The 27,873-nt window shown below is 49.0% G+C and overlaps 1 protein-coding gene across 1 annotated transcript in view; it reads right to left on the bottom strand.

Annotated features, from left to right (window-relative positions):
- The window catches only part of LOC108492483 (cat eye syndrome critical region protein 2), a 101,726-nt gene that overhangs the window by 9,226 nt on the left and 64,627 nt on the right, over window positions 1-27,873 (bottom strand). Inside the window, exons 3-17 of the mRNA XM_017804900.1 lie at window positions 22,337-22,520; window positions 21,451-21,590; window positions 20,849-20,953; window positions 20,188-20,237; window positions 17,694-17,863; window positions 16,885-16,962; window positions 11,919-12,075; window positions 8,419-8,548; window positions 8,103-8,140; window positions 7,913-8,004; window positions 7,501-7,627; window positions 5,672-6,105; window positions 4,407-4,535; window positions 3,491-4,313; window positions 100-1,507 (exon numbers count right to left, since the gene is read on the bottom strand). Coding sequence (XP_017660389.1) covers window positions 100-1,507; window positions 3,491-4,313; window positions 4,407-4,535; window positions 5,672-6,105; window positions 7,501-7,627; window positions 7,913-8,004; window positions 8,103-8,140; window positions 8,419-8,548; window positions 11,919-12,075; window positions 16,885-16,962; window positions 17,694-17,863; window positions 20,188-20,237; window positions 20,849-20,953; window positions 21,451-21,590; window positions 22,337-22,520 — 4,065 coding nt within the window. The remainder of the gene's footprint in view (window positions 1-99; window positions 1,508-3,490; window positions 4,314-4,406; window positions 4,536-5,671; window positions 6,106-7,500; window positions 7,628-7,912; window positions 8,005-8,102; window positions 8,141-8,418; window positions 8,549-11,918; window positions 12,076-16,884; window positions 16,963-17,693; window positions 17,864-20,187; window positions 20,238-20,848; window positions 20,954-21,450; window positions 21,591-22,336; window positions 22,521-27,873) is intronic.

The raw sequence follows: 27,873 nt of genomic DNA, 5'->3' as shown, positions 1-27,873 counted from the left end.
ACTTCAAGCCACATCCTTTCAAGGATATCCAACAGTGACTGTCACCCAGGCATCACACCCCCCTCCCACCTTGCCTTCTCGCAGAAAACACAGTCTTACCCCGAGGGTCTATACAAGTCCTGGGGCGGCCCCCCCATGCCACCTCCACTGCCTCTCTGCTCCATCAGTAAGGCCTGAAAGTGACCCATGTTCTCTTCTCGGCAGCGGTACAGGGGGCCCTCCTGAGAGAGGCCGTTGGCCTGGTTGGAGGCTGGATGGTGAGACGGGTGGGCATTCATGGGCGATCCATACGTCCTGGGCTGGAAGTGACTGGCAGGATGTCGGGATCCATAAGGAGAGCCAGTTTGTAGCATTACCCCATGGGGAGGGAAAGCCGACGGGCCAAACCCCATCCCTGCACTCAGGTGGGGTGGGGGTGCTCCGTAGAGGAACTCCCCCGCTGCCACCGAGCTTTGCCTCTTTGTGGCTGCATTGTGGTTGTCCAAATCAAGAAACTCTTTGGGACTCTCTGGTCTTTCCTGGGACTCCTCGGACTTCTCATCTTCAGGCCCCAGATCCTGCCCGTCACTTGGAGAAACCTCTTTGGCACTTGCTACGTCCATGCGGTTGGGAGAGGCCAGGGCGGCGCTCAGTGCCTCGCAGCCCTGCAGGCCGCCCGCGGACCCCCGCTCTGGGAACGGGGCTCTGGCCAGGGGCGGGTGGGCACTGGGATGCCCGCTGGGGCTGGCCTGGGGGTGGAGAGGCCTCTGCCAGTCCGAATATCCCTGTGGGCAGGCGTAGTAGGGCGGTCGCTGGTAGTGGTGGTAGGAAGGTTGAGGCTGTGGCTGGTAAGGATACGGCATTCCCTGGGGGGGCCGGTACCGCGGGAAGACACCGGGGTGGGTGCTGCTCGGCTGGAAACCCCGTGGGGGAAAATGCTGGGGGTGGGAGGCAGGAGGAGGTGGCTTCCCTCCCATCACCGGGCCAAAACCCTGCAGGCCTGGGTTGATGTGGTACCGTCCAGCCGAATTCGGGTATTCCAGACCAGGCATGTACAGAGGGTGATACTGGTTGGGGGTGGCCCCCATGGAGCCGGCATCCACGCCAGGAAGGCCGGTGCCCTGCCCCATGCAAGGCACGGCTGCTTCAGGCAGAGTCTTGCCCCCACCACAGAGGGGCTTCTCCAGCAGGTTGGCAGCCAGTCCCTTCCCCTCGGTGCCGGCTGCCGGCCCCTCGCCCGCCGCCCCGTTCTGAGGCAGGGGACCCCCTCTTTCGGAGGCGGGCACCAGGTCCCTCACGCAGCCCGGGTCGCCGGTGTAGCCGCTCTCTGCCGACCATGCACCTTTGCTCTGCCCTGCCTTCAGCTCGCCCTTCACACCAGAGCCATCTGCCTCCCCATCCGGGGGCAAGGCGCGCCTGGCGCACTCCATGGGCAGTGGGGGCTTGGGATGAGGTAGGAGTTTGGCATAGGCCCCGTCGGGAATGCTGATGCACTGAGCCTTCTCGTCCATGCCTGCTGGTGTCTCCACTGAAAGAGAGAGAAGAAAGTCACACACTGGTCTAACTGGAAATCGTCCCTCTCCGCCTAACACATACACATGCCTGCTCATGCTCACCCAAAACACACATGCCAAAGAGTAATTCCTGCCAGGTTAACCAGATCTACCAAACCTCTTTGATTGCTGACCCAAAGTTGCTGGGCAGCTCTGCCAAACAAGTCCCTAACAACTGGATGGAGAAAGCATTCCACTTTTATGCAAATAAAAGAGAAAAAGGACTGACTTTCTAAAGCCGTGCAGGTCCTTCCACTGTCACTACTCCAAAGCCTACAATGTCCTGTTGTCCACACAAACCTCTCTAAAGGGCTGTTGGAGCATGGTATCAGCACAAGTGCTCTTCTCTGGGGCTGCAGCCTTCCTTCCACACCCATAACACAGTTTTTCCTTCAGAGATTTTTAGCAATTCTGAAGTGCATTTTTTTTTTCAAATTTGGGTAACCTTTAGTAGCTGCTCCTTGTGAAAGAGATCTTTTGAAAACTACTCATGAGGTTTGCACCACTCTTGGAAAGATGGCACACATGGGCTGAACCCTCATGACACAGACGCTCTGCAGTTTGCAAGCCACTGCTAAGTCACACCTCCACTGGAGTAACATGGCATGTGCGTTTGGTCTGACACACCGGGGTGCAGAGGCTGCCTAAAGGAGAGGCAAGAGTTGGGAAATACCACAGTGGGGTCCACATGACAGCAAGATAAGAAGTCAGAGTAACAGCACTTTGATTTCATGCTGCCTTGCCCCTTCTGGTCACAGAATCATAAAATGGTTTGGGTTGGAAGGGATCTTAGAGGCCATTTAGTTCCAACCCCCCTGCCATGGGCAGGGACACCTCCCAACAGACCACGTTGCTCAAAGTCTCATCCAGCCTGGTCTTGAACACTTCCAGGGATGGGGCATCCACAGCTTCTCTGGGTAACCTGTGCCAGTGCCTCACCAGCCTCACAGTAAAGAATTTCTCCCTAATACCAAATTTAAACCCACCCTCCACAAACGCCATTTGCCCACAGCATGAGCAGAAGCGCTGCTGCACACCAAGATGCTGCAGAGCTGATCGCAGCCATATTTTAACCAACTGTGGTTTGAAGATGAGAGTACTCTGTCCTGCAATCACTCAGCGTCCTTCCCTGGTCTCTGTTCTATATCCAGCAAGTTAAATTATGATGATAACTTTTAAGCAATGCCACACAAGGAAAGAGTTTCCTCTTAGTGCAAGGCACACAAGGGATTGATAAAAGATACAAGGGTTTTGATCTCTAGTTTACCAGCTAGAATTAATGAAAAAAAAATTTTTTTGATCTCTGCGTTATTTTGATCTCTACTTTAGGTTTTATTTTTAAGGTTGGGGTTTTTTTTCTTTTTTTAATCTGTAGTTTACTAGATAGAACAGATGAAATTCAACTGGAAAGAAACTTGTGAGGGCACACACGACACACTGCCATCCCACATGAACCGATACAGCTGCTCAGGGGCTTTTGGGCAGTCCTGTTGTGCGAAGATTTTGTGATGTTCAGAGCTCACAAAGCAGATGTGCATTTCAGAAAAGAAGTCATACTGATGTACACTTAAAGGAGTATATTTAATATATACTCCTTATATATGTAAGTGATTTCATACAACATCTCCTAACTCTCTGCAGATCCCATTTTTATATTAACTCCAAGTGAGCTCTAAAAGCATCGCAGCCTATGCTTTGCATTCGTACCCCATGGCAAACTGATAACTTGCAGGTATAGCTGGGACAGAGAGGACTTCTGGCAGGCTACAGTGAAACAAAACAGCCTAGAAAAATCTAAGTGATGGATGGATTAGAAAACGTATTCCAATTTATATAAAAAAAATAAAAACACATGTAAAAGCTGCATCCCTCCCAAGTATTTAATCAAAATTTGAATTATTTTCTGGGAGGTGCAGGCAGCGAAAGTCAACAATACCAGTGGGCACTCAAGGGTTTACCTTGGTTGCTCTCCATCTCCATGGTCTGCCCGGTTGGATCTTGCGAGCTCCCGTTTCCCACGACAGGTTTTGGGGGCTGCACGCCGGCGGCGGAGGCCGCGTGGGCCAGCTGGGGGAAGGGTCCGGGGAGGTGCGGCGGGGGCGGCTGGCGAGGGTGGTAAGGCACTCCCGGTGGGCACACGCGGGAGGAGAGCTGCTGCATGGCGATCATCTCCGGGCTGTCCATCATGGAGTCCCCGCCCTGGCACCCTCTCTGAACCTGAGGAGGTGCCCCAAACAGAGCGGCTGGTGGCTGTGGCATCCTCTGGCTGGCGGCTTTCCCGGGCGGTCGGATATACCCTGAGGGAGGCACCCCATGAGGTAGGAAATTTGATTGCTCTGTCCACTGGCTGGGAGGCAGCGGCGGCCTCATGGCCCTGGGGTCCATCATATGACCCAGGGCACGTGGCTGGAGTGAGGGCCCTGGCCCCATGGGCGCCTTCTCCTCCGGCCCCATGGCAGCCTGGCCGGCGGGGCCATGGCTGCCATTCCACAGGGCTGGGTGTGCGCGGTTCAGGTACTTGTAGGGCCGGTACATGTGCCCCGGGGGGACCTCCGAGCCCTCCGGCGGCCTCACCGGGGGCCCGTTGTGCCTGGGCGGGAGGAAGCCCTGCTGGAACTGGGCTGGCGGGTAGACGGCATCGGGCGGGGGGCCACTGACCCTTCCCAGCTGCAGTGTGCCCGGTCGGGGGCCGAGGCCGGAGACGTGGGTGGGTCCCGCGCACGCCTGCTTCTCCGGAGTGGCCAGCCGGTGCCCGCGGTGCTCGCTCAGTCCCACAGCCGGCTGCGGAGGAGGCAGGGAGAGAGAGAGACATGAGGTGGGTCTCAGTGAGAGCTGTCACACCTGTGGGTCCTGGGGTGCTGCAGCGTTCCTTACCTGCATGGCAAAGTGCTGGTGCTGCTGGACCGGGTCTCCAGGATGGGGCTCAGGCACTCGCGGAGAGCCGTACAGCTTCGTGGGATCCGACCCGCGCAAGGGACCAAACGTTCCTGGCACGGCTGGTCTCTGGGGGACGGGGAGGGGTGCAGGGAGGAGAAACAAAACAGCGTGTGAAGCACAAAAAAGTAACAGAAGTACTACAGGCTGGGGGAAGCCAAGGCTGGAGGTACCACACAGATGAGCAGATGGACTTTTTTGGAGATACCATGGAAAACCTGTAGACTCCCTTCTAGGACGTGACACAGCTCCCTTGCCAAGGCCGCTCTCTCACACCCCAGTCACTCACCTCTGCTTTTAGGTTGCAATACGCTCACTTGCCACCCAAGTACCTGGGAACAAGCAAGAAGACTGGAGAGGGCAGCGGTTTGCTCCAAGAAGTGGAGTGAACCACAAGACTATGGAAGCAGGAAAATAATGGGGGAATGTGCTAGACTTCCTTCAAAATGCCTCCAGCTCTTCCTACTGCCTGCCACTATCTGCATCATAAGAATCGCTCTAAAAATTTTGTCTGATCTCCAGCTAAAAGGGCAAGGAATAGCCTGGATCTCAGAGGTGCAGCTGATACACCACACCACCATTACCACAATCAGTGGTTAAAACAGAAAAGGCAGTGAAGGATGTGTGAGGAACAGCCCAGACGGGAGGCAGAACAGGTGGCATTCAGAGAAGAAATGCTGGGCTAAAGATAGGTCACTGCTGCAGTCCAGGGTGGCCTTTGTTTGATTTAGTTTACTGCTTTTATAAATACTCAAGGCACGAAATGCAGTAGTACACAGATGGCACAAACTTACCAGGCATCTGTAAACAATTGAGACAAAAGAAGACCAGTTGGTTTCAGCTTCATAAACTGGAGGTTAAGAGAGGAAATGTGACAGCTTCCCATGCACAATGGGGTAAAACTTTCTAAGGAGAGAAGAGAACTGGGGAAACCAGGGCTGGTGCAAGACTACACAGGGACATGCTGGCCATGGGAAACCTTAAGAGATTGTTCCCAGCTCGTGTGGCGAAGACTGAAATTGTACCAGTTTAAACCTAAGTGCTGGAAAGTTTCAATTGGAGAAACCATAGCCCTGACCCTTTATCTCTGGGAAAAGGTTCTTGCCAGGCAGTAGGGATTTCACAGTAGGAAGTTTCATTCCCCTTTCATTTCTCCCTCCCTCCACAGGTCTGATGGGCGCAGAACAGCAGAGGCTGGTCCTTACCATCTGTCCTGGGTGTGGCACAGGGCTGGGCATGCCACCGTACTGCAGGGAGCGGGGGAAGCCTCGCCCGTTGGAAGGGCCCACCTCCCGAGTAGTCTGCATTGGGTTGCCACTTGGGTCCTCTACAGAGGACGAAGAGAAGGAGGAGGAAGAAGAAGAAGAGGAAGAAGCAGGAGCCCTGGAAGTAGCTCGATATGGTGGAGGTTTTCCTCCATTTTCCAGGCGTTGCTGTCTCTTGCCTGGCCCATCTGGGTCTCGTGACCGAGTCCAAACACTGCCCGTGCCGGAGCGGCCAGTCCGCCGGCTCCTCTTCTCTCGTCTGCCATCTTCTCTGATCCAAAACTCTTCATCTGTGTCTCCATCTTCCCCAGGGAAGTGCTTCATCATTGCTCGGTGGAAACACCTCTCTAAGTTGTAAGCCATCTTGGTATATTCTGCAGTCAAAAAACCCCAACAACGTCAGGAATGGAGCCTTATAGAGAGAAACAGCTATGCAACATCAGACTTTCCCCATCAGATGAGTCATCTCCCCTCCTCCAAGTTTCTTTGAGGAAGACTTTTGTTTCTAACTAGTTGGCTTTGGTTCCTAAACTTCCATAAGCAACACAGATCTGTTCAGTAACCCCACCAGAGGACAGGCACATAGGCATGACAAAGTACCACTGGCAGCATGGTCTGCGGAGTCAGCATTAACTCTGTTCCAGAGTAGTGCCAAGAATTACATTAGAGGAGTACTACCTCTGCTCACAGAGATGTGTGACCTGCACAGTGCACAGTTAGCCAGCAGAGTGCTGAGAGAAGAAATGTGAACTTCCAGCAAGGCTATTTGATTACGTTCAGAGGCTTTTCTTGGACTCATTCGAATCTGCGCTATAGGCTACAAGACAGAGGAAAATCAGCAAACACATTTATTCATGTACAGTTTCTAAAGCATTTGCTGGCCCTGACATGAGAGCTACTGCCAACACCAGAGTCCCCAGTGCACCATTTCCACAGGACAGTCCTGCTGAGATGGGCTTCTACTTTTCGTTGAGCGAGTAGGAAGGAAAAGACATGTGAGAGGTGTTAATGACAAGGCCTTGAAGCAAATGACCTTCCAGTTGTTTCCACTAAACTAACCCTGAAGTTCCCTGGGGGACAGAGCTCTGTCAGTGGCAGTGCAGGTATGCTTTTACTTGCAGCCAACAGCAACAAGCTGATTAGTTCCTAACTGTTATCCCTTTCAAGGTGTTGCTGGTGAGACACAGTCTGCAGTGATGACTCACCATATGGGAACTGATTTCTTACCTAAGTAACATGCAGAGTTTTAATTGGCATGGCAATTAAACCCAGGATTTCTCATTTGCAGACTCATGTTGTTCATTCAGTAGATCAGGAACCTAAACCTGACATTTTCCATCTGAAGGACTACAAACCTGGTTCACTCCTCACTGTAGTACTCAAACACTAGGAGTTAACCAGACTCCAATGCTTTTCAGAATCTGTGTTAGTTACTATGAGAAAAAGGGGCACACAGGCACACACAGGCACACGAAGGAATGAGCTCAGAAAGAAAGAGACTTCCTTCTCTTTATATGTTCTGCTGTCACCATCTACCAACACGGCAGTCCTTAGTATCCCATGCCCCTTCCAGCACGGCCAAATTGTGCTAAAAGCCTCACTAAAACCCCAGGCCTTATTACTCAGAAGCTCCTACTCTTTCATCTGGTCTCCCAAAAATATCCTGAAAGAGAAGAAGCACAAATCAAGGACGGGTGAGGAGGAAGAGATCACTGCTTGCTTTGACTGAGCACTGCAAATAGACGAATTTATTATCTTACTGCTCTTACCACTGCCTTCACCGTTGTACTTAAGACAGTTCCTAAACATGGTCTTCATATCACCCACAAATTCTTCCTTGGTGCAGTACTGACCTCCATTTAACTTCTTCTCCATGCTAGAGATATCCATGGGGGCCTGAAATACAACCAAACCTCCCTTCAGTGACAGCAAGCATAGTGGGGTGTACAAAGTTGGAGCTGTAGCTTCCTCAGAGAGGGGATGGGGCAGCAGAGGATGCTCTCCAGAGAGGAAGCCTCTCATCTTTGGTTTCCTTGACTTGTAAGGCTAGAAAGGACTACTGGAGACATGCAGTTTGAGAGGTGAGACTAATACAGCCCACAAAACATCAAAACACTTCCAAAAAACTGCCTCCTGGTCAACAAAGTGCATCAGTCAAGACGGCTGGATCACTTTCCATACCTTAATGATCTGGTAGTAGTTGGGAGCATAGGATTCATCAACGGGCTCCAAGAAGGGCCAAGAGTCCTTGTGAGCCTTCACCACATCTAGAACTGGAGTTAGCAAGAGAAAGGTGAATGGTTACACACACACAGGGGAGGACTTCACTTTGAGCAAGTCACGCAAAGGGGAAAGCTGGGGTAGGACTAACCTTTGTACATGGCTGTGAACTCATCATCCAGTTCATAGCTGCAATGAGAAGCACCACAGTGAATATGCAGACTGAGGACATGCTCTTGTACTTCGTCTTCCCTTCCATCCATGCACAGTGTCACAATGCTGACAAATAGGCCTCATCACAAACACTCCTCTCATGTGGACCAAATTCAGATGTTTACCACCTTACTCCTCACTGTTCTCTAACCTCACCTCTCCCTCCTCACTCCTGTGAATGGTTACACTCCTCTCCTTGCCATACTCACTACTTCAATGCACTCACGTGCTGCAATGCCCAGTTGTGTACTCACATATCCTTGGTCCTTCGCTCTTCCCTGGAAGGGGAACTGGGATCCAGGTGGGACAGCTCAGGAGGGAGCTCCTTTCCCTGTGCCAGCAGCCAGGCCCTCTCTTCACGAAGTTTCCTCCTCCTGGCCCGTTCTGTAGTAGGAAGAGGCGAAAAAACATTCAGCACTACTTGTCAACTTCTTTCAGGGAAAAAGAAGGCATGTCCTGCAGCTCTCAAGAACTCCAGTGAGATGGTCTTGCTCTTTCGGCAAAAGCGGCAACAGCACAGGAGCAGGTGAGGTGAGAATGCAGTGCACCATCAACACACCTCTTCATCCTCCCTTGGTTTACCATCACCGATTTTGAAGCATTGCTTTGACACAGATGCTCCCCTAGGCAGCTTTCAGAAGTGCTGTGGTACAGAGAGAGAAGTTCAACCAGACCTAGGCATAGATCAGCAATATGGAAAGAGCTGGCTTGTTGTTACCTTCCTTTAGGTGCTTCGGCTCAGGCAGGTAAACTCAAGGCAGCTGCTTTTGCACTGAAGGGGATGAAGAGCAGTGCAGAGGGAAGGGTGAAGTTCTACCAGCTAAGTGGCAATGAGTAACTGGGGACATTAATATCCTCCATGATCAAGCTTTGGGAAGGTTGCTCAGGTGGGTCTTCATGGCCAGCAGCCAGAGCAAACAAGCTGCCACACAGGAAGACCACTGGGACAGCTTTGATTTAAAGAGGTGAGAGACAGGAAGAAGCAATTCTAGTAATATAACCTGTGGTTTGCAACCAGACAGCTGGCTAACAGATTGCTTCATAATAGAAAGTTTATGGGCTCTTATGAACCTCATTTCCTTTCTCTTATAAGAATCTGAATTCATTTGACTTGCAAAACACCTGTGGTTGGACCAACCTTGCGTAGGAGCAGAATTTTGTGAAAGTAGTGTTCAAGGAGAGATGTCACAGGAGTAGGACCCCTGAAAACAGGCCACATCAGGGAACACCCAGAGAGAAAGAAAGATGGGAGAGACTTGGCTAACACCCTCTATCAGAGGCTTCATATTTGGAAAATGTCAAAGACTCAGGAAGTACCAGCTCTGGTGGAAAAATATTAATTTAATGTCTTACTCTGTCGGTCAAAAACAAACTTGAGATAGCGGCTGAGGGCACAAAAAATGTAGGAATAGCTACAAAGTGGTTATTTATAGGGACATCCATGGTCAGATATGTCAAACATTGGTAAAAGAAAGCCTGAATTTCCTGTTAGAAGACTCTGGGCAGCACTGAAGTTGGGAGTATAGGACTTGGTTCTAAGGTGTCCTACAGAACGTAACAGCATCTATTATAACATTTCATGATGATAAGTCCAACATCCAATTGCAGGTAACAGAGATTATCTGAGTCTGTCCAAGCACAGTTCAGTACTTCATGCTTCTTTCCTAAAATTAGCATCACTCAGATGGCATTGCAATGGATGCATATTTGAGAAAGCTGAGGAAAACATGAAGCAATAATTCGGGCAGCAAAAGGAAAATCTCATGGCAACAGCAGCCAAGAGGTAAGGTGATATAGATTTTAGAAATCCTCCAAGGCCTGCCAAAGATGTGACTCGGTAAACTGACAGGAATCGAGGAGCACTACCCTGGTACCAGACTGGATTTCAGTCAGGATTAATGGCAGGAACCTCTACCACAGCTAGTGATTAACACAGCATGTTACATATCAGGCAGAGCTCATTCTCACACGGTTGGCCTGGGTTGAGTCCTACCCAGCAGCTTTAAAATCTAAACAGTGCCCTAAAAAGTACCTCAACCAGTCAGAAAGTCATGTTTGTGAGAGATTATAACAAAGCAGCATCTGGAAAGAGAACTGAGAAACTCTAACCTGCTGTTGTGGTAGAAATCTAGAAAGCTGCCTTAACTCATAAATTCAGGAGACTACAGATGGGCCCAGCAGGAAACTTGCTACCTGGAGTGTGCATTGGAGTGGGGGGAAGTGAAATCTCAGACTGGAAACAGGAACATGTTTTAAAAAACAGGCATACAGTTCAAAATTGAGAAGAAGGTGAAGTGCTGATTAAGTTCATCAGAGAGCAGATATTTCACTTTTGTATTTCACATCCTTCCTCTACAGAAGACCTAGGACTAGGCATGAGTTTAAACCAAAGTAAAAGCACCTCGGCCAAGAAAAGCTATGAATGTATGCTAATTTTTTTGAGTGGCTCTGGTGTCTTTGAATCAGATGATGTAGTGACTGCATTTACCCAGAAAAGGAAGTGGCTTATCCCAAAGCAAAGCCATGTTACAGGAACATTTATCTTTGCAGCTCCTCTGGAACCTCAAGATTAATTTTGTCTATACAGATGAAGAATTAAAAACACAGAGAATATGCAATTTTCCAAGGTGAAACAGATATCTACAGCAGATATGGAAGCTGGATGAGTCTCAGTTTAAAGCACTGGATTAGCTAGGACTGGCAACCAGGAATATATGAAGGCCAAGGAAGTAATTGGATTTTCTAAAGGTTAGAAAGGTAAGCAGGTAAAAAACCCTATTCTTAGATAACATCTGGCATGCTACCAAACATCTGGTAGCAGACTGTTTCATCTTGGAAAGTTTACAAGGTTTGCATGAACCTAATCTTTTTTTCCTTTTCTGATTCCTTATCCCCTTAAGGACTCAGGATACTGATATTGCCACACACTACCACCACAGCTTTCTGAAGATGCTCAGCCTTTCCCTAGAACTGCAACAGCCCAGTCAGTCACTGTGGCAGAAGCAGCAGCTCACGGAAGTCCCGTAAGGGAGGCTGACAGAGAGAAGGTGGTCAGAAATGAGCCTGCTCTGACACCCATGCCTACGTGCCACAGCTGAATGCCTGCTGTCTGTGCCTTGAGCTGATGTATTAAATACATAAAATACATTTGTTTCTTGCAGAACAGTTTAACTCAGCATTTAATTCATAACCAAAAAAAAAAAAAAATCAAACCAACATGTGAAGTTGCCACCTCTGGTGCTCTGGTAGCCTGGTCCCTTCATCTCTAGTTCTCCAATTGGTAAGGCCAGGAAAAAAATGTTACTCTTGCTACTCCTATGTTGTCCCCTTCCCTTTCTCCTCAAAGGGAATTCTTCTTTCATCATGGACTGGGCCAAAAGAACCAAATGCTATTCAGCAAGAGCAAATCCAGCTAATCCTGCACACAGGGAAATCCATAAGGAGGCAAGTGGGGAGATGGAAGAGAACTGAGAAACAACGTGATAGCAGGAAAAAAAGCATAGCTGAGGGAGAAAATAAGCATGATTTGAGGAAGACAACACAGTCAAAGGGTATACTAGAGAACAGCCACCAACACCAAGGGAGATAGGCAAAGGAAAAGAAGCTACAGACAGACCAACTTATCACAGATAAGTGCAAGAAAAGATATTCCCATTAGCAGGTCTGGCAGGGGAGGGACGTAAATGGCAGATCTTAATTCAAGATTTCAATCTTGGCTTTGAAAACTTCTGCTTCACACTTGGCTGCATGTTACCTTCCACTGCTTTGACCTTTTCCTCCATCTCTCTCTTCCTCTCCTCCTTTAGCAGCTGTTCCTGCTCTCTCTTCTGCACTGCTATAAGGATCTGGCGTTCCTCCTCTTCCTCCCTGCGCCTCTGCTTCTCCATGGAACTCAGCACATTCGGGTTTACCTGTGACAGAACAGGGCACCAAAAACTGTAACACATTGGCTTATTCAAGTCTGAGCACAGGAAGGATTACTTTGAGCAAATATTAAAGCAAACCTACAATGAATGGCTGGGAGGAAAAAAAAAAAAAGGGAAAAATGGATTTGTATGCATGAATTCCTAGATGAAAAGCAACATGTAAAGGAAAGTTATTTGTCAAGCAATGAAATCCTACTGATACAAGGACAATGGAAGGAGAAGCGATGGGTTAGACAAGCTGCCATTCTGTCAGGGACACACTGTGAGTATTTCCCTTCCCTTCTGGGCAAAGGATTCAGGCTGTTGACAGCACCACAGAACACCTCTACCTCTTCCAGCTAGCAGAGCTCCAAGTGGGAAGTGTGAGCAGAAAGAACTACGTTGCCAAACCTGGCTCTGCTATAAAACACAGAGTACTTCATTAGGAAAAGAGACTGGTACAGCCTTGCATCGAGGTATCGTTTGGAATGTTTTCCTTTCCTGTTCAAAATTTCTGTGTGCTAATCTCCCCTGAACTACATCTTGTTTGTTTATTTGGACAGTTTTCCTGCTGGGTCCCAAAACCAGTTTTCTCACTCCAGGATGCCTGGCTCTTTATTGCCCCACTTCCTCAGCTCCCCACTGCCAGCAGGCTCCAAGGCTGTGTTTGATCCTGCTTAAGACTGCAGGCTTCCCGACCAGGGATCGCCTGCTCCTGTTTCTCCAATGAAGTGCAAGATATGTATATGGAAGTGTGGAATTATCTTTATTAGCTTAAATTAATGATAAGACAAATGAATCAGTCATCCACCAGCCACTCCCACCCCTTTGACTTCTGCAAGACCAAGATACATGTGCCTTGTCAGCAGGGAATATCAATCGGAAAAGAACAGCGTACACACAGTTTGCTCCAACTTCATTTTCAGGGAATAACCAGCAACCACCACTTAAGCAGAAGGCATTTCCTGAGGATTAGCAATCAGCTGGGGTCCGTTGGCTGCTGCTCAGATCATCAACTTCTCCAGGCCCATTATTAATCCCCAGAAAAAAAGAAATTCTGGCCCCATGATTACTGTTTTGTCCTTGTTTCATTGCCTAGGAGTGGAACCTGGGGCTGTTTTGATAAACACCTAGAAATGCTGTCTGGTTTCACTGTACATTCATTCCCCCTCTGCCTCCCCCTCCCCTATACAGCCCTGAGCTGCCCTACAAAGTCCCACTCCAACTCCCTGTGGATGAGCATCATGAATTATCTGCCTATTTCCAGCAGCAAAAATATTTTAAGAGAATTATATTTCAACCACCAACAGTCAAAGTGTGGTCGTTTGACACCAAGTGTCAAAGAGAGGGTGATGGGACTCTTGACAAAATTAGGACCATATCCTGCATTTAGAGACAGACTGGGCAGCAAAAACACCAATCTTTTTAGGTGAACTCTATAGCATCATCTCACCATGAGGGAACTCTGCCTATCTTCTTTTCCTTTTTAGATATTTGCCAAATGTTAGTAGTTCACTCGTACATCCCTTTCCTAGAAAAATCATTCTGTGAGCTCATGTGCCTTAGCTTAGCCAGCTTCTCCTCACATTCAGCCTGAAGTTCATTTCTCAACCCCTCATTCCATCCAGTTATTCTCAGGCTCTTCTGGGTGAGCACAAATCCTTCTGTTCTTCAGCCATATTCCAGCCTTTACAGGCTTCCTCAGACACTCACACAAAACTCCCACATTTCTCCAGTTAGGTTAAATGTTTCCTTATAAAGCAATCATTACAGCTCCAGTTGTCTCTCAGGGCTTTTCTCCCTGATCAATATCCAAACACCAGGATGCTCAGGACTGAAAGTGCTTTGCCAAGTACAAGGGGTCAAGAACCTACAGAATTGGGTTCTACACTTACGCTTTCAATTCTTTTCATATCCCTTTCTCAAATGCTCTACCATCCAATTTTCTACTCATGAGCTGCAAACAATTTCCTTTCAGGTCTGATCCCTACTGTCGTCAAACAGTTTACCCCTGACTTTCTTGATCAATCTTCAAATAGCAGTAAGAACCAAAAAAGTCAGGCTCTGCAGCAATTAGAAGAGGTGAGCAGGAACCAGGCATCAGAAGTCGGTACACTAATATGCTTTATTGAGGATGTGACCATCAGCCTTTGAACTCTCCAACCAGCAGATCTAAGCCAGCCTGGCATGACATGCCAACTTCTCTGATTGTTGGTACACAGGTGAGACCTTCCCTTTCCCTGGATTCATACAACTTTCACCATTCATGTCCCATGGAAACACAAACACAACATCCAAGCTGCAGTGCTCACCACCAGAACCCTTCCAAGCCTGCAGGGTGCATTCAGCACCCTACACTGTAATGGCATCGAATCTATAGCATGTTCCAGGTCAACACACCACAAATATGGCATCAACAAAGCAAGGGGACAATTTTAAGCAAAGGAAGGGTGTCGTCCTACTAGATGTAGGAAGTAGAAGAAGAAAAGGGAAAAGCAGAAACCACAGATGCAGTGTAGTGAGCCCCAAGGGCTGCAGCAGACACCCACAACGGCACTTGCTCCCTGCAGTACTTGCAGGGCAGCAGCAATGCAATGCTGGCTCTTTGAGACACTTCAGGCACAGAAACAACCTGATTTTCAGAGGGACCCTCTGCCTGGTGTCCCCCTTAAGCCCACTGGGGATGAGTGTGCTTAACTCAGGGTTAAAAAAATACGTGAACACAAATCAGTAAACTCCTATGAGATGTGGTGGAAGCCAACGCCTATTGGAATGATAAAAACAAGAACCAAACTCAAGTTAAACTTCCTTCCTGATCACACAGGTGGCAAAAGGACGTTTCTCCAGCTTCCTCCCCACTTGGAGGATAAAAACCACTGCTACCACAGCATCACCGCCTCCTTCCCTCCGGTAGAGAGCACTCCAGGATACAACATCACTGCCTTCCCCTGGCCCTGCGACCTGAAAGGGCCAAACTCCTGCCCAAACTCCTGCCGTTTGCTTTGCTCTCCAGGCAGTTGGTATCAGACTTCAGGGGCAGAAGGCCAGGAGGCACGAGTGCCCTGGACACCCTGGCCTCTCATCCACCAAACCTTTCCTGCTCAGGTTTCCACAGCGTGATCCTAATGAGGGTGCTGCTCAGGCGGCTCTTAATGAGGAGCTAATCTGAACCACCTGTTGAGAAATCCCCTGCAGGATCAGGAGCCCATGGAGCAGTTACATCTTGGACTGAAGCAGCAGCCAGGAGGAAGGGGTCACCTGCACTCGGCCGAGGTTTTCTCCCCCAGGCTCGCCTGCTGCCCGCCCTCACTTGACAAATAGGATATCAGACATGCTCGCACCTTCCTTGGCTCCCCAGTGGCAGGGATGACTGCCACATCCTGCTGGGGAGCGCTGTGAGCATCACCACCCTCACACTGGCTGGCTCCCTGTGCCCCAGGAGCCAGGAGGGCCCCCTGTTCGCTGGAAACATTTCACTGGCCCACAGGCAGCAATTAACAGCCCTCTGCCACAGCAGACCTGGAGCACCTGCGGTACTGATTAGCATCATTCAGGCTCCATGTGTTTCCCACTCCCCTCCTCCTCTGGGATTTCTGCTGCCTGTGAACAAACACGTGTCCCTGCGCTTCCTGCACGGTGGGCTTTGCAGAGAGCAATTCTGGCCCCAAACTGACCATCACTGGGGTCTTATTTTCCTCCTGGCAGGCTTTTATCTGCAGCATGATGAGAGGTTCTTCCTTCCTTTTATTTATCTGTTCCAAGTAAGTATATTTATTGCAGGGAACTACTTTCTCCTTTGTTTTGCGGGAACCTCTGACTCTGGCTCATGTGGAATATTCCCTGCAGCTTTATTTCCCAGGCTCTGACAAAACACCAGGTAACTACATTTTGATTACATCTGCGGTGAGAGATTATGCCACAACCTGATAGAATCAAGACAATCTTTTCCTCCAGAGCTAATCCCAAGTTGTCTGACCGATTGCTTTGGGCAGCAGTTGCCAGTTCAAAGATCCCCCATCTCCACAGCACCACATGCCTGGCTGTGCTGGCATGACTGTTAGGGGCTGTGTGGTGAACTGGATCAGAAAACTGATCTATGTTAAAAATAACCCTGACCAAAGAAAAAGGTTATATTTAACTCCAGTCATTTTCCTGGGTCTGGTTCACTGCACAGACCCGCAAGGAGCGGCAGCAGCAGTGCTGTTACACTGATGGGGTGGAGGAGATGAGGGTGAAGAGGCACGGAAAGAGCCATTTCAGCCAACATAGCTGCAGTTTGATAAGCATTTCTTTAAGCTGCCTACATTGTGACTTCCATTTCCAGCTGACCCCCTCCTAGCTCAGCTCCGCATGCTGCATCAGTCATTCTTCTCTCCCTCAGCACTATCTACATCCTCATGTGTTTGCAGCCTCACGTTTTCCCCTTGGCTGAATTTCTGTCATTTCCCTTTGTAAGCCGGTTCTTCTAGCCCTCTCATCCTTCTTCAACTTTTCTTTGAACTGCCTCGAATGTGCCAGCACTCTCATTGAAGTGGAATTCCCCAGACTGAGTGCAGATTTCCATATGCAGCTGCACCGGAGTCTGCAGCGAGGCCGGTTACCTCTGCGATCCAGAGGGCAGCACCTCCCTGCTCGCCATAGAAACCCTGAGTGTCAGCCTGCCTTTGACGGGCATTACCACCCATCTCTCTTTCAGCACAAGCACTTTCAAGTGACTCCTTCCCACTGAATAGCGATGCTGCGGTTTATTTTTTCCCCTAGGAGGCATCTGCTCTCGCCTCCCTCCGTCGTCCTCCCCCTCGCACCCCCCCTCACCTCCTGCTTGATTGGTTTGATGGGCTGATGGTCAGACATCCACCTGGGAGAAAACTCTGTCCGCTGCAGACGCTTCTCCTGAAACAGGGTTGAGAATTGAGGGAAGGAAAAAGAGAGTGGAGGAAATTAGGGCACATCGGTGACACTGGCAGGAGAAACTCTGGGGGCTAGAAGTGACCATGAAATCCCTATTAGCTTTACAAGGGTAGCAAACAAGCAAACTGAACTCAATCCAAGAACATCACGCTGGCTGCAGAACCCATTTTACAAAGCCATCTAGCCGAAGGATCCCTTTCCAAATCTGTCCCACCTGAAAACATTCAGTTGACGGACAATACCCTTCAGAGTTCCAGGGCTCTAGCATAACCAGCTCAAGCAGACTTAGCTAGGACAGCTAAAGCAGCCAGTGCCCCTCCAGCAGAGCCAGCTGAGAAAGGGCAGTAAAAGTGGAATCACAGGCAGTTTGCATAGAAAAGCTAGGCTGTAAATCGCAGCAGTTCAAAAGCACAGAGAATTCCCTGCTAGGAGAAAAGGGACACGGAACATGGCTGAAGACAGTAACCCCTTCAGCCTTCCTACCAACGCCGCCGTGCAACCATGAACCAGATCCTCGAGCATCAACTCTAGCCCTGCCACAGCATGGGGGAGAGCCTTTCCCCCCCACACAAGCTGAACAGCCCCCACATCCATGACACTTGGAGGCTGGAGGTGGGGTGACGGGCTGCTTGGATTCAGCAACTTCACTCAGCAAACGTCCATGCTCTTGGAAGCGGTCAAAGAGAGGTAAACAGGATGTCATGTCTCCTCACCTTCTGTGCAATCATGTTGCAGATCTCCGGCAGGAAGTCTTCACTCAAGAGTTTGTAGAGCTGCCGCTCTCTAAGGGAAGTCCTCTCTCTGAAGCTCTCTGTGACCTGCCTCCACTCCTCTTCCGTCTGGCACAGCAGCCACCATGTTCCACGGCCAGGCCCTTGGGACCCTTCAAAAACATGAAAGGATGTTATCTCCACAGCAGTTATGACTAACAGCTCTTCTTGATCCCTTCTCTTCTCTCCTCAGGGCTCAGGAAGAGCGAAAGACACTGTTAATGGCCACTGTTACGAAAAACGTGCTCTTTGCTATAGACCCAAAGCTCTCCTCATCCACCAGAAGCACTGCTACCTCCCTTAGTGACACTGAAAGTGATGCCAAGACACAGAGGAAACACACAGTTGAAGAAATAATGATGGGAAATGGCAATACATGGGTAGTACAACATCCCTGTAGCAAGCCTACATTCCAGTTATGATGGACCAGAGAAAAGGATTTAATTTGCTTCTTGTAATGGAGGCTGTCAGCCAGAGCAGGACATGGGGAAATACAAACGTCTGATTTAGTCTGGCAGCAGAATAAAACCATCAAAAATACTGTAATTTGAAATAAGCTCTTTTTTTTTTTTTAAGCACTGCAAACCTTTTCTGCAGTGAAAAAATTCCCCCGTTCTCCCCAAATGAAACATTTTGTTCACAGGCACTTGAAAGAACAGAAGAGGAAGCGAAGGACAGGGTTCATCAGGCTGCCAGATGACGGGGAAGTTCCAAAAGTTCACGTCCCATCCTTGCTTGATCCAGAGTGGGATTGAAGCAGATCACTCACCGCTCTGAGCATGTCCCAACTACCAAGACACTCTGAGCTGTTCCACCTTGTGTGAAATATTTGAATACTAATTGTGAAGGAAGGGCTCTCTTGCATGGTGGTTGGAACACCCACCTGGAGAAGGGGAATGTGGTTCCTGCTCCACAAATGTTTACACAGAGCAGGGAAGCCTCATGGGTTGCAACTTGTACGCTTTTGCCCCAGGATGCTCTCTAAGCAAAAAAGGTTGTGGTCCTTTTTTTTTCACTTGGGAGAAGGGGGGGGATGAGTCTTGAATCAAACACCTTCAGGCTGGGGAGTTCTCAGCTCCCTCTAGACTTTTCTAGAGCTAACCACTGGCTCCTGGAAAGAAAGCAATGGCCACCACTGCCACTGGCAGATGTCATGCACCCTCTCATCACATTTTCAAGCAAACTAAAAACGAAAAATATAAAGAAGTAAAAAAACAGAGCTGCTTTCTCTCTGAACCTGATTCTGGGCCCTTTATGGATCTGAGCTGCAAGTGCCTCTGGCATGCAAGCTGTCAGGTTGCCCTAGGAAGATCGGGAAGCTGCAGCCTCCCCCCAGCCACCTGCCCTCTGTCAGAAGCCTGGGTGCCATGGCAGTGGCACAGAGCGAGCACATGCTCCGGGTCACAGGCCAGCCTGGACTTGAGCCCACCCTCAGCTTCAGCTCAAGTGAATGCTCTGGGGACTAGTAACAGAGATGGCAAAGGACCAGCCATCTGCCCACCTGCAGGGGGGAGCTTACCTGCACACTGCCCCCAAACCCTGTACCCTTGTTTCCTATTCCCTTGCCAGCTGCCTACGGAGAACTCATTTCAATAGCAAACAGGACTAAGGCACTGCTTTGTGCCACCAGAAGATTACTCTGCAGCTGAAGTGACACAATTTGCTAGAAGACAATGATCTGATAAAACCCCCAGCGCCTCACGCACACCGCTCTGGCTCTGCCGCCCAGCTCTGGAGCAGCCGCCAGGAAATCTGAAGACAAAGGGCAAAGGGAAAGACAATGCCACCCTTGCCTTTTATTGTGAGGGAACAGGCAGGCCGAGTCCCTGGGTTTTGTGGAAGCCAGTGGATACACATGTATGACAAATGAGTCCCAGCTCCCTTGAACTCACATTCACATCATGTTGCCAACTGATTCTTTCTGCTTGCCTCGTTAACCCTTAGGTGGGTACCCTCAAGATGTCATTTACTGTGCTCAGCCACCGAATGGCTACCAGGAAGGAGAAGTGAGGAGGATCAAAAAGGTTCTTCCTTCTCTGTCTTGGCATCACTGACCACACTCTCTTCCCAGCCCTAAAAAACACACCAGCTACCAACAGGGCCATGTGTTTACCTCATGCCTGGAAGAGGGAGGACCATTCACAACCCATTTTTGTAGGTGAGCCCTCAAGGTCTAGTGTATCCCAATAGGTTAGGTTTCTTCCTCCCAAAATCATCCATGATAAGATAGGAAGCCTACACGTGCCCAGGCTCCCAGCTGCAAGGCAGCCTGTAATCCCTGCAAACCCCTCCTTCCCAGCTTGGCCCCAACCACCAGCAGAAAGACTCTCCCTTTCCTGAGAAAGGCTGGGTTGTTACAGACATCTCTCTGGGCTTTGACAATTTAAGAACCATGTTAGCCGATGGTATCAACCCTGATGCCGCAAAATCTCTTTACCATTTCTTATCTGAGTCTCATGGATTAGCAAGTTCTCTTCTGCCTTCTCCCTACCAAAAAAAAGAAAGAGAAGAAGTGATACAATAAATACATTACTTCACACCACGTGAAATGCAGCTGCTTCTAAGAAGAATGGGGGACGCAGCAATTATTCAATGCACAGCAAAACCATGAAAAAAACAACCTGCAGAACACACGTTTGATATATATTTTCACATATATATTTATCATAGCTTCATAAAGTTTTTAAAAGTGAAGGGTGCAGGTTGAAGTTTGGCAAGCACAGTATTTCAGTTCTTGTGTAAGCATCCCGAAACCTACACTGACTCAAGTGGCTGGGATTTTTGGCTTCAAGTGCTACACAGTGAAAGTGTTCTTATCAGGAGCAAATCCTCTAGCACTGCACACTGGAACTGCATTTGAAGTGAGGTGGTTGGAAGAGTGATGCCCACTGTTTCACCGAACTTCCAGCTCAGTCAGAATTTGCTTTGGAGAGTGATCAAAGCATCCACCAAGTCTGAGCTTGCTTTGCTTCAGAGATGCATTGAAATTATGGCTGCGTGGTATATACATACTTATTGGAGGAACCCCAGAACTACATTATACTTTCCTCTGGGAACATACGTATTTTAAGTCTGTTGCAGGAAGAACCCTTCCGTACCTCAGCAAATTTTCCTCCAGTAGTTTTTTCCGCTTTGGAGGTCGCCCTCGTCTCTTGCCTGTTTTCCCAGGAACATTTGGGGTGTTTGTCTGCCCCCCACATCCCCTGAAAAATGGCAAAACCACCATGAAATATCTGCTGAGCAAGGGAACTGAGGCTGGCAGGATGGGAGAAGGGCACAGAAATTGGAACAGCTGCTAGGAACCCAACCAAAGGAGGGATTAAATCAGAGCAGCAACAGGATGGGGAGGGGAGAGGAGGGATTCCCACTGGCTGGGAGCCTGCTCTGGGAGCCGCCGGCACGGCACGGTACGGTGCGGGGCAGACAGGCAGGAATGCAGTGGGGCAGGCAGCATCATTCCCACAGCAGGCTCTCCTGGTGCCACAAAGGCTGCAGGCTGGCTCCGACACAATGCGCGGCACAGGGCAGCTCCGCTGTCTGCTTGGCAACTCCAGTCTCGCCCCGCACTGCCCCGGACTCTCCCAGGCCCCCCCACCCCGGCACAACAGCAGTCAGGCGGAGCCCCCTCCAGCTGGGCCGGCTGTGCCCCCTCGCCCCCTGCACCCAGACATGGCGGGGGGGGATGTGTGTGGGTTGTTACCTGTCTGGAGCCAGCTCTCCGTTGGTTTTCCCCTGCACCGGGTCCTCCTTGTACATCCGCGTGCCATAGAAGTACCAGTACAGGGCCCCGCTGCTGTCCTCGCCCAGCGGCTCCACACGGAGGCTGTCGGCGTCCAGGCCCTGCGCCCACCGGGAGCCCCCCGCCAGACGGTGACAAGTTGAAAAGCGGCCACGATTGTCACACAAAACATGATGACACCCCTCCGCAAACACCTCCCTCCCTCCCTCCTTCCCTCCCACCACGCCACAGCAGCAGTACAGCTGCTCCTCCCGGCCGAGCTGGGAAAATGTTACTCCAGGGGGAAGGCGACTGTTCGCTCTCTGTCCAGGGAGGGATTTAGATTGGCATCTCTAATTTGAATGGCCTCTCTCGTTTTAACATTTCATCTCTGGTGCTCCTGACAGGGAAGGTCTAATTAGTGCTGGCGACAGTCACGCACAGCCCTGAGAAGCTCCCTCCCCCCCTCCCTGCCTCTACCATCCCCCAGCTCCCCCAGTATACTTCAGCTCCATCCTTTCATCTCACACCATCCCTCAGCAAGGCAGTCTCAGCTCTCACAGCCCTGCCATTGGAGCATCTCCAAATTCACTCTTCTCAGGAAGGGTAGCCAATGAAGCCAATTTGCTTGGTGACTCCCATGTTATGAATACATCCTCAGAGGGGGATGCCCCAAGCCTTGGGCACTGGCCTTGGGTCCTCTGCAAGGCAGAGGAGATGCAGAACTGCCAACCCACTGTGTCGCCACCTGGTTACCTGGTTTAAAATACATTGAAAAGCATCTACTCCTCTCTTCCCAGTAAAATTCATGGATCTGGCCCAGCTCCTACAGCCACACTGTTTCCCCTATCCCTGTTGCCCAAAGCACCTTGAGGAGGTCGAAGACATCGTCTGCATCGAGGCGGTAGTCGCAGAGGCGGTGCAGGATCTCCACCCGGGTGCGCAGGGGGAGCTCCTGGAAGGTGGACTCCCGCAAGGGGTTAGGTTTCCCCTCCTCCAGCTCCCAGCGGTAGTTGATGATGTCCTCCAGGTAGCTGTGAAACGTCTGGGATCTAACCAAGGGAAAAAAGTCCCACACACTTACTGTAGTTTGCCATGCCAGAATCATCTGGTGCACCAAGCAACTCGAACAAACATAACACAGAGACAGCACCTGAAGGAAAATGGTGCCTTACAACAGCTGTGGCTGGGTGCAGCTCTGTAACCCATATTCCCAAAACACAGCAACCTCACTGCAACACCATGGGATTTCACACTATACACAGACAGCTTACAGGGCTCTGCATTACTGTTATTTCCTTCTAAGCTGAAAGAACGAGCTAAACATTACGGCAACTCGGCCTTATCCCCTTTCTTTCCTAATGGGCAGCACCTTGTGCTAGCACCAACATCCACCCTTTGCTAAAATAGGATGCAACAAAGGTTATTGGTTTGATCTCCTTCCACCTCTCCCCATTTGATGCCTAAACGTTCTTCTTCAGCTTTTCATTTGCCCCTCACATCTGTCATTGCCAAGCCCTGCTCCACCCCCTCTGCCTCTAAAGTAGTTTTCCACGCCCTGGTTCAGTGCCCTGAAACTTTCCATAGCTCATCACCTCCTCCCCACTTTGCTGATTTATGCTTCCCATACTCCTGTTGTGGCCCCTACTCGCCTCTCCCTCCATCCCCAAAGGTGCTGCCATATTTTAATGAGACGTAAGCCTTTATTCTGAAGGCTGAAAATTTCAGGGCAGGGAATGAAAAAGGGCTGGTGAGTCCCTGTGTCCCTAAATATAAAACTTCCTGAAGATCTGTCCGTATCACTTTGAGTCCTGAGACTTGCCAGGCTCGCTCAGCCTATTCAAGTTGTGTACCCTGAGCACAGCAAAGGGAGACCCCCCCATGCCCCAGCCATTCTTGCACACACGGGAAGTCCATATGCCAGCAAGAACACCACTGGGTACACATTCCCACCAGCTCTCAAAAAGGCAGCTCAACTTGATAGGTTTTTGGCACAAGCAGATTACTCTATATGATTAATGGAACCGCGCCAGCACCACAGAATTGCATTTCCCTGAGAAATCGCTAACTTCCACAAAAGCTATTATTTTTAAACAAAGAGATAGAGGAGTGTAATCCAACTGAAGAAAGATGGTTAAAAGTCAACAAGAAGTTAGCTATTAGAAAGAGGTCTTCACACATTTGGTAAAGACCGGGCTTCTTTGCAAGGAGCATGACTGGACAGTGACTGCGAGAACGAAGGAACAGATGCCTCAAGCCATGTCCACCTGGCAGCATTTCCCTTCCTCCTTGAGTAGAGAGAAGTTAGTGCTACCACCCTGCAGATCACTCCTCACCAGCCTGCTTCCTTCTGACGTCAAATGCAAGCTGACCTTCCAGGGATACGTCCTCTCACCCAATGACTGTCACCAGCCCTCTGGTTGTATTTAACAACAGATTGAATGTACGTGGATCTATTGCCTCCTGCAACCTGGAGTTTGCTCTTTTCTGCATGACACAAGTAAAGCATCAGTATTTCCAAGCATTATTGTTTCACTCCCACTAATATCAGCAGTCACACAAATGCAACTTGAAACAGCCCCCCCCATGCTGACAAAGTTCAGTCAAAAAGGGAGAACTGACAGCTGACATTTTATGAAATGATGTATGTGCTGCCTCAAGTAGTAATTTTAGGGTAAAAATGACAGCAAATATCCTTTTTCAAGTGAAATATTCAATGCAGCATACACCTACCTGGAGCAGCTGTGCATCCCCAGTGTCTTCCTCATTTAACTCAAGACCCAACTTCCAGCAAGGACTTCAACTTGGCAAAGAGTGCAATAATAGATTCCCTTTATAGACTTTTCAAGAGTGCTATTTGATCGCACATCTTGAATGTTAGGTATTTACCAAAGCCATTAGATTAAAAAAAAAAAAAAGGACAGCTTTGACTAGCTTTCAGAATAGAGTGATGAGAATATCTTTTCCTGGAAGCAGGAAAGCAACAACTGTATTTGGATGCTTAGTCTGTTGCAGAAGGGAAATGACTGTAAGCTCCCAGAGAACATTCGAGTTTCAGCCCCTCAAGTTCAGTTCTTCCACTTTGTCAGATCTCGAGGCAGAAGATAATTTCATCAAGTCTGATATAGAGGTTCTGGCTATTTCCAATAAAATTACCTGAAAAAAGTTTCCCTGGGATCCTGAATAACCTGTGAGTGACAAGGATTGGCCAGGAAGAAGCCACAAAAGTAACAGGGTTTTATCTGCTCCTATTTTTTTCTGGCTAAATTTTCTTCTACCTAGAAAAAAGGGGGAAAGGCATGGAAAAAATGAGATCAGACAGATACTTTTGCTGCTTGCACGAGTTCACTCATCTTGCTCTATCATTTTGCTTGCTCTCAAAGAAAACCGATCCAGGAAGCCCCTCAATTCCAGAAGATCATCTGAAATCTTTGCCTATGTAGCTCTCTTTCCCCCTGGGGACTGGCTCTGTTGACTTAACCAATTTGGTTTGAGTTTGACTTTCACATAAGTGGCTAACACTAGAAATTTCCGCCATCCACCCAGCGTTCAGTGCATTACAAGCTCTGTTCTTAAGAGTACTTTTGAGTTCCTACCCCCATCAATTTTCAAAGACAGCTACTGTGCATTTGTCGCTTTGAATAAGGATAGAAATGAGAACCAGAGATGGGAAACAGATGTCTCAAGGCATTCCCAATCACTCTCAATCTTGCCCAATTTATATTTTCCCTCTTAATGGGAATCGACCTCTTTTCTCCAGACAAATGCAGGGTGCTCGTCTTCAGCCTGTCTGCCACACCTTCAGTTAGTTTCACTCAGCCTGCCTCTCTTGCATTTCCCTTTGAAAGGGATTTGGAGAAGAAAATCTGCAGGAAGCAGAGCAATCTGTGACAACCCTGCCCTTGGGTTTTCTGAGCAGAAATGCTCAGTGATAACTGTTCGGAATTAAAATTCAAAACCAAGAACCAGAGAGACAGGGTCCAGGAATGGAATGACCTGGATACAGTCTGTTAAATACTTTTTTTTCAAGCTCACTAATAGGACAGTAATACACTTGCAGGTATGCCAAGTCCTACGGAGTTTCTGCTGCAACTGAGAACCTCTGAAAACCATTTTGTAGGTGGGAAAAAGGCAGGAGGGAGATAGCTGAGACAGATGTTTCTCTTCTCCAGAGGTTCTCAGCATTACTGAGACTTGTAAAAACACTCAACTAATGGAGGCAATGTTAGGTTAGCAATGTCCTTTCTCTACAAATTGAAGCATTCCCAAGGAGGCTGAACTGGTACATGGACACATTCTGTCTCGGAGCACATATCCAAAGGAAAACCAACTCTCTTCTGAAAGTAAACTGGGAGTTCTGGAAAAAATTCACAAAAAAGTGTGAAACCACAGGCATGACTGTCACCACATGTCAACCACTTCCTCACGTAGAGCATAACCATCTTCCATACAGCTCATTAAACCAAGGAAAAGTATTACAGAAATCAACTGAGATTAGAAAAGGTACCTCAGAGTACTCTGCAACTGTAAAACTTCATCCTCCCAATCCCTTTCTTCCATCCCAACTTCACTAGCACCATTAGTATTCCAGAGAACTGTGATAAAATTTCCCTCACTTGTCAAAACATCTCTTACTTTGCAGTTGCCCCCCGATGTGCAAAGCAATTTGGATAGCTGTAGTGGGGCAGTGCTGGAACAGTACCTGCATATCTGTGTGATACATCCCACACAGATGCAGATGATTTTTCCTGAGCCCAATGCAATTCTTAGTCTCATCCCTGGCTGCGTTCTGAAACCAAAGGGTTGTTGCTAGAGATCCCCATCTTTTTTTGCAAAGATTAGAAAGGAGGTCAAAGCTGAATTGCAACTGTGGTTGAAAGTTTTAATCGCATATTGCAGACCTGTGCATATACAAAAGGAAATCTGGGGCACAGGGAAGGACAAGACCTAGCACATCCATGTCAAAGAGGAGGAACAGAGTCAGACAATCCACAAGAGCACCATCAAGGCTGCAGCTCAAGTTGCCTGTGATCTTTAGTAGCAGCTGCGAAAAAATCAGGGCATAAAGAAGATGGAGCAAGTTGAAGGAGGGGCTGCTCTCCAACATGGGTATCAGCGTCCAGAACAGCCAGAGAAATGATACACCACCCCCTGACAGCCCAGCGCCGCAGCCCAGCCATCTGCTGCCCGGCTGCCTCCCAAAGAGGGAGGTTTCTCTGAGCTCCAGGAGAGGGGAGCTGAGGACTCCTCCCCCCGCCTGGCGATCCCAGTGGCTTTCCCCTGCTCGCAGGAGAGGCACCCTTCCCACCGCCAGGGCTTTTAACGCGTGGGGTCATGCTCTGCTGTCACAAAAACAAGCTTGGCCAGCACGCCCGGCTTCCCGGAGGGGCTCCTTTGGAGACCTCTGGAAGAGAGGGTGAAAATTTCACAGAGTTGATGGGATGTATGGAAAAATTTGGTCGGAGCTTCCGGTGTGCAGGCTTGGGAGGGAACAGCTGCATCCAGAGACCCCAGCCCCCCAGGCACCCTGTAGGGCAAACCCAACGTGAAATTCCTTCTGAGCAAACCCAGCACCCTCGGGGCTGGAATTATGTGCGCACACACACACACACACACACACACGATTATTTTTTTTATCCTCATGCCCAAAGGAAGCAGAGCCACTTGTGCTCTTAGTTTTAAAGACTCCAAAGTAAATCAAGTCTTGGCTGGAAAACTGTAAACAAAATCAAGCCAAACAAACAAAAGCAAAACCAAACACTGATTCAGTAAGAGAGTCCCCGTGTCAATCTGCACTTCCCGCAGGCAGGATGCCATAGCCTGAGCATGGAATTACTGCTCCAGCACACTGCCCTATCTGGTCTATTGCTGCCAATTTTGTTACAAGCCCTCCCCTATACACATCCCTAAAAAACACCCTAAACCCAACCCCCCACCCCCTCCCAAACCCCCCAATCCTGTGTGAGTAACTATTGAATTAAGAGAAACATTAGGGTAAGGAGTTGGAAATATTGGAGACAAAAATCTCCCAGTGATGCTCAGCTACTGCTGGCACACAAAAATAAGCCTTCTGAAAGTTCAGATGCCAAATAATTGCCTGGACCACTAGCTAGAATATCTATCATGTTGACAGTGTTTTAGGTCTCTTGTTTCATTCAATTTACAAAATGCAATGGAAGAGTAAATACTGGAACACTCTTGAGCTAAAACTGCTGGGAAAATGGCAAGCCTGACCTGCATCTAATCCCAGACAGTATATTGTTCTTCAGATTAAAACCAAGAACCCTGACAAAACCAGGGGATGACAGAGAGCAGGAACAACAATAGACCTCTTCCACCTCCTACCCAAGAGTTATATGTGGGAGGAACATGGAAAACAAGACGGGGAGAGCTCAGCCTTTCCCT

The sequence above is a fragment of the Lepidothrix coronata genome, unplaced genomic scaffold, assembly GCF_001604755.1.
Source record: "Lepidothrix coronata isolate B3197 unplaced genomic scaffold, Lepidothrix_coronata-1.0 Scaffold10, whole genome shotgun sequence".
Lineage (NCBI taxonomy): Eukaryota > Metazoa > Chordata > Aves > Passeriformes > Pipridae > Lepidothrix > Lepidothrix coronata.
This window is presented reverse-complemented; position numbering and strand designations above follow the sequence as displayed.